This window comes from Mus caroli, chromosome 16, assembly GCF_900094665.2.
Source record: "Mus caroli chromosome 16, CAROLI_EIJ_v1.1, whole genome shotgun sequence".
NCBI classification, from domain to species: Eukaryota; Metazoa; Chordata; class Mammalia; order Rodentia; family Muridae; genus Mus; species Mus caroli.
In genome coordinates, this window is record NC_034585.1 from 86,225,956 (window position 1) to 86,230,115 (window position 4,160).

Below are 4,160 nucleotides of genomic sequence, written 5' to 3' on the forward strand. Positions count from 1 at the left end.
TTTTTTTTTTTTTTTTTTAGCTGAACAAAACTTTCCATGACTTATGTCCTTTGATAGGGTCTCTGCACTGGGCCAGTGAGGGATTAGCCCACCTCTGGCTGTGTGTCCTGACTGGATCCTGGCCCCTTCCTTCTTGGGGACACTAGAGCTTGATTTAGTGTCCCTTGCAGTTATTCCTCTGCTTGTTGACTCTGCTTCCGTCAGGAGAGAGTGACTCGATCTCCTGAGCTGTGTCTAGAACACCAGCTCCCAATCGTGAGCACACTATCCATTCCTGTTATTAGGGATTATTATTTTTTTATTACAAATTTCTGTGGAAGCCAGCGTGGCCGGGCTTTTGACAGAATACTATTAGACTGTCACGGTATTTCAGTTAGGAAGGCAATGAAAAATAGAATTCTTCTCCCCCGCCCCGAGGGGACAGGGGAGCGTCTTCATTACTTCCCAGTGGCCATTCTTGGATGCCTCTGTGCCCGCCCTAGCTCAGCCCCTGTCCCAGGCAGCCTTCCTTAACCCAGCATACATACCCAGGGCTGCTGCTTTAGGAGATGGCCCAGTCTGTACCTAGCCAAGCTCTCCAGGCTTGCCCTGCCCAGGTCTCCGAAGTGCCTTCCCTCCTGTCCTCCAGTGCCTCCCTCCTGCTCTCCACCACCCAATTTCCAGTTAAACTTTGTATCTTCTTGTTACCTCTCAAGGGTCTCATGCATGCTGGGCAGCCTTGCCATCAAACCACACCCCAGCCTAACACGGTTTTTCAGTCTTATGCACTTATACTTCTGATTTTAACTGCTCTGTTACATTATTCTGTTGGTTTTCAGTAGGCTGGCAAAGAAATCACCATTATTTCTTTGGGGGGGGGGTTGCTATAAAATGAGGAAATCAGATCTGGAGAGATCGCTAGGAAGAGTTGGCAGCTTCATAAAGGGATTTGTGAGAATAGAGGCTCTCCAATAGTTGTGATTTGAGGAAAAAATAAACCACACAGTGTATGTTGGGGCTGGACAAGCTCACAGAGACTATCAAATCTATGGACTCAAGTCTCAAAGAGCCAGGTTTTTATCAGTGGCTGTGTAAGTGCTGTGTGAGTATGCCCGTGCGTGCGTGCGTGCGTGCTGTGTGTGTGTGTGTGTGTGTGTGTGTGTGTATGTGTGTGTGTGTGTTTTCAAAGCTATGGGGTTTGATGTGGATTAATTATAGTAGCTATAGTTTTATTTATAAATCACCATATCATAAAACTAGTTACCTTCCAATACTTATTGAGTCTCCCAGTGTAGTTCCCCCACTGCCCCTCACAAACAAGGGCCTTTCAAACAGATCCTGGAGGCGGGGTGGGGGGGGTTGGGGTGGGGAGCATACCTCAGTCTTAGAACACTTGCCTAGTGTGTGCAAAGTCTCAGACTCAATCCCCAGCCCCAGGGATAAGTAAGTGTCATGGGAAATGACATATTGTGTTGTGGCCTGCTAGAATATAATCTGGTACAATGACTGGTGATCAGTCATGTCAAAACGCAGCGAGTTCAATTTCTGAGTGAACATCTTGTCAACACTGAAAGTCACCTGCCAGACGCCCAGGGCTTGGCCACTGTGAAATGCTGCGTCCTCGTGAACAGTTTAATGTCCATCTGCTCTGACCACCCATAAACTATCCTGACTCCTTCTAGGAACTGAGAGAGATACATAGTAAACAGCAACTCCAGAAGCAGAGGTCAGTGGAGGCAGAGCGGCTGAAGCAGAAAGAGCAGGAGAGGAAGAGCCTGGAGTTAGAGAAGCAAAAGGAAGACGCTCAGAGGTGAGTGAGCCTGTGAGCCCAGGGCCTGTGACATTCATTCGCCCTTTGTTCTCAGACTGTACCAGGAAAGATGCCTGTACCATCTTTCTGTACTGTGCCAGGAAAGATGCCTGCCCTCCTTAATGTGTGTGGGCAAACAGACAATCTCTGCATATGTGCGTACACGCCCCCTGAGTGCGTACACGCCCCCTGAAGTGTTCGGCTGGTTCCTGGTGCTCTCCTGTGTAGACAATGGAAGTAGACAGGAAAATTGGGACACTTGGTTAATTCATTTGCATGCCAATGACCAAAGAGATTTCCAGTTCACAGCCTCCTAATACCAGTGATGGTCTAAGTGCAAGGCTGGAAAGCAAAGCCCCCAGTCTACTGCCACAAGCTTCCCCAGAGCACCCCAACGCCTCTCTGCCTCCTCTCTTGTTTACTGCAACTGCAAATTAAACTGGATACAAAAGGTGGAAATGGCCACCACTGCCTGGAAGACAATCACTCTGTCTGTTCTGTTTGGCTGTTTGTGGCTGTTTTGTACCTTTTCCATGGAATGTTCTGTGCTCACTGTGGGAATCTGTTTGCTACCTTGTACTTCGTAGCTTTGTGCTATTTGGAATTCAGTTAATTTAGAGTCCAGGGAACTAGAGTGACCAAGTGTCCCAGGGAGATACTGCAAACAACTATAAACCGGGTTATTGCAGTTACACTGAGCAGAGCTGGGGACTAGGCGTCCTAGGGCCATGGACCCTGCAGACCTGGCAGCCCGCTGCTGCTGGGCACATAGGGTCCCTTGAGCTTGCTTTGTGTTTGTTTGTTTGTTTGTTTGTTTGTTTGTTTGAGACAGGGTTTCGCTGTGTAGCCCTGGCTGTTCTGGAACTCACTCTGTAGACCAGGCTGGCCTCAAACTCAGAAATTCGCCTGCCTCTGCCTCCCAAGTGCTGGGATTAAAGGCGTGCGCCACCACGCCTGGCGTATGTTTTTATTTTTAATGCCAGGGATCTTATACAAGTTTATTGGACTGGGTATTTATTTTATTTTATCATTTTTCTTTACACTGGGCACACTGTATGTACTGACTGCAGCATTTTAACTGTTATAAGATGTGTGTGTGTGTGTGTGTGTGTGTGTGTGTGTGTGTTCACACAGGCTTGTGTCACCATGCATTTGTGGAAGTCAGAACATCTTTCAAGAGTGGGTTCTCTTCTACCACATAGGTCCTGCAGATCAAAGTTCTCAGACTTGGATGCAAAGTGCCTTCATCAGCTGAGCCATCTCCCTGGCCCCCAGTTGTCATTATAGTTTATGAAATGCTCTTATTACTAATGTTATAACATAAAGTTGTACTCCTATAGAGTATAAATAAACTGAAAATACTATTCTACAAATAGAATATGTGATACATATTCTAAGTGTATAGGTAAATAGTACCCAAAAACTTAAGAAATCTTTTTTACCCTCTAATAAATGTACTTGGATGCTTTTTTGGTGGGGTGGGTATTGAGACAGTTTCTCTATAGCTCTGACTGTCCTGAAACTCACTGTATCGACCAGGTAGGCCTTGAAATTGCAGAGATCCTCCTGCCTCTGCCTCCAGAGTACTGGGATTAAAGACGGGCCCAATATACAGCATTTTCATGCTTTTTAGAAAACATTGTTTGGGGCTGGAGAGATGGCCCAGAGGTTAAGAGCAATGGCTACTCTTCCAGAGGACCAGGGTTTAATTCCAGTATCCCTGTGGCAGCTCAGAACTGTCTATACTGTCCATAACTCCAGTTCCAGGGGATCTGATGGTGCCCTCGTGCAGATCCACATGCAGGCTTTAAAACACCAATCAATGCTCATAAAATAAAAATAAATGAAAATGTTTTTTAAAAGACATTCTATTATGTGCACTAGCTTTTCTGATGGTATGTCGCTCTGTACACCGTGAATGTTGTGCTCTCAGGCCAGGAGAGGGCAGTGAACCCTGTGGCTCTGGGTCACTGCTTGGGAGCTGCCATGTCAGTGCTGGGAACCAAGAGTACTGGCTGCACCATCTCGCCAGCCCCAGATGTCTGTCTCGCCTTCAGGTTTGGGAGCCAAACGTATGTGTGTGAGTGTAGCTCGTCCTGCCCAGGGAGGACCTGTGAGATCTCTACTCGCGCTCTACTCACGCTCTCACAAAAGCAGGCACAGCATGTTGACTAGTCTCACTTTCATAAAGAGTGTGTGTGTCTGTGCTCTGCGGCTTACACTCAGCTCTATCAATTACTGTCATTAATCTCAATTGAGATGTACTTTTTCTTAGTCCTGTAGCCACTTTGTGAAAGATACCAAGATACCACAATTTCTCTCTCTCTCTCTCTCTCTCTCTCTCTCTCTCTCTCTCTCTCTCTCTCTCTCT

The 4,160-nt window shown here is 46.8% G+C and overlaps 1 protein-coding gene across 6 annotated transcripts in view; it reads left to right on the forward strand.

Moving 5' to 3' along the window:
• The window catches only part of Itsn1 (intersectin 1), a 187,515-nt gene that overhangs the window by 105,392 nt on the left and 77,963 nt on the right, over nucleotides 1-4,160 (forward strand). For all 6 annotated transcript variants that reach the window (XM_029470688.1, XM_029470690.1, XM_029470693.1 and 3 more), the window contains one exon: nucleotides 1,662-1,789. In XM_029470688.1, the coding sequence (XP_029326548.1) occupies nucleotides 1,662-1,789 (128 nt within the window). The remainder of the gene's footprint in view (nucleotides 1-1,661; nucleotides 1,790-4,160) is intronic.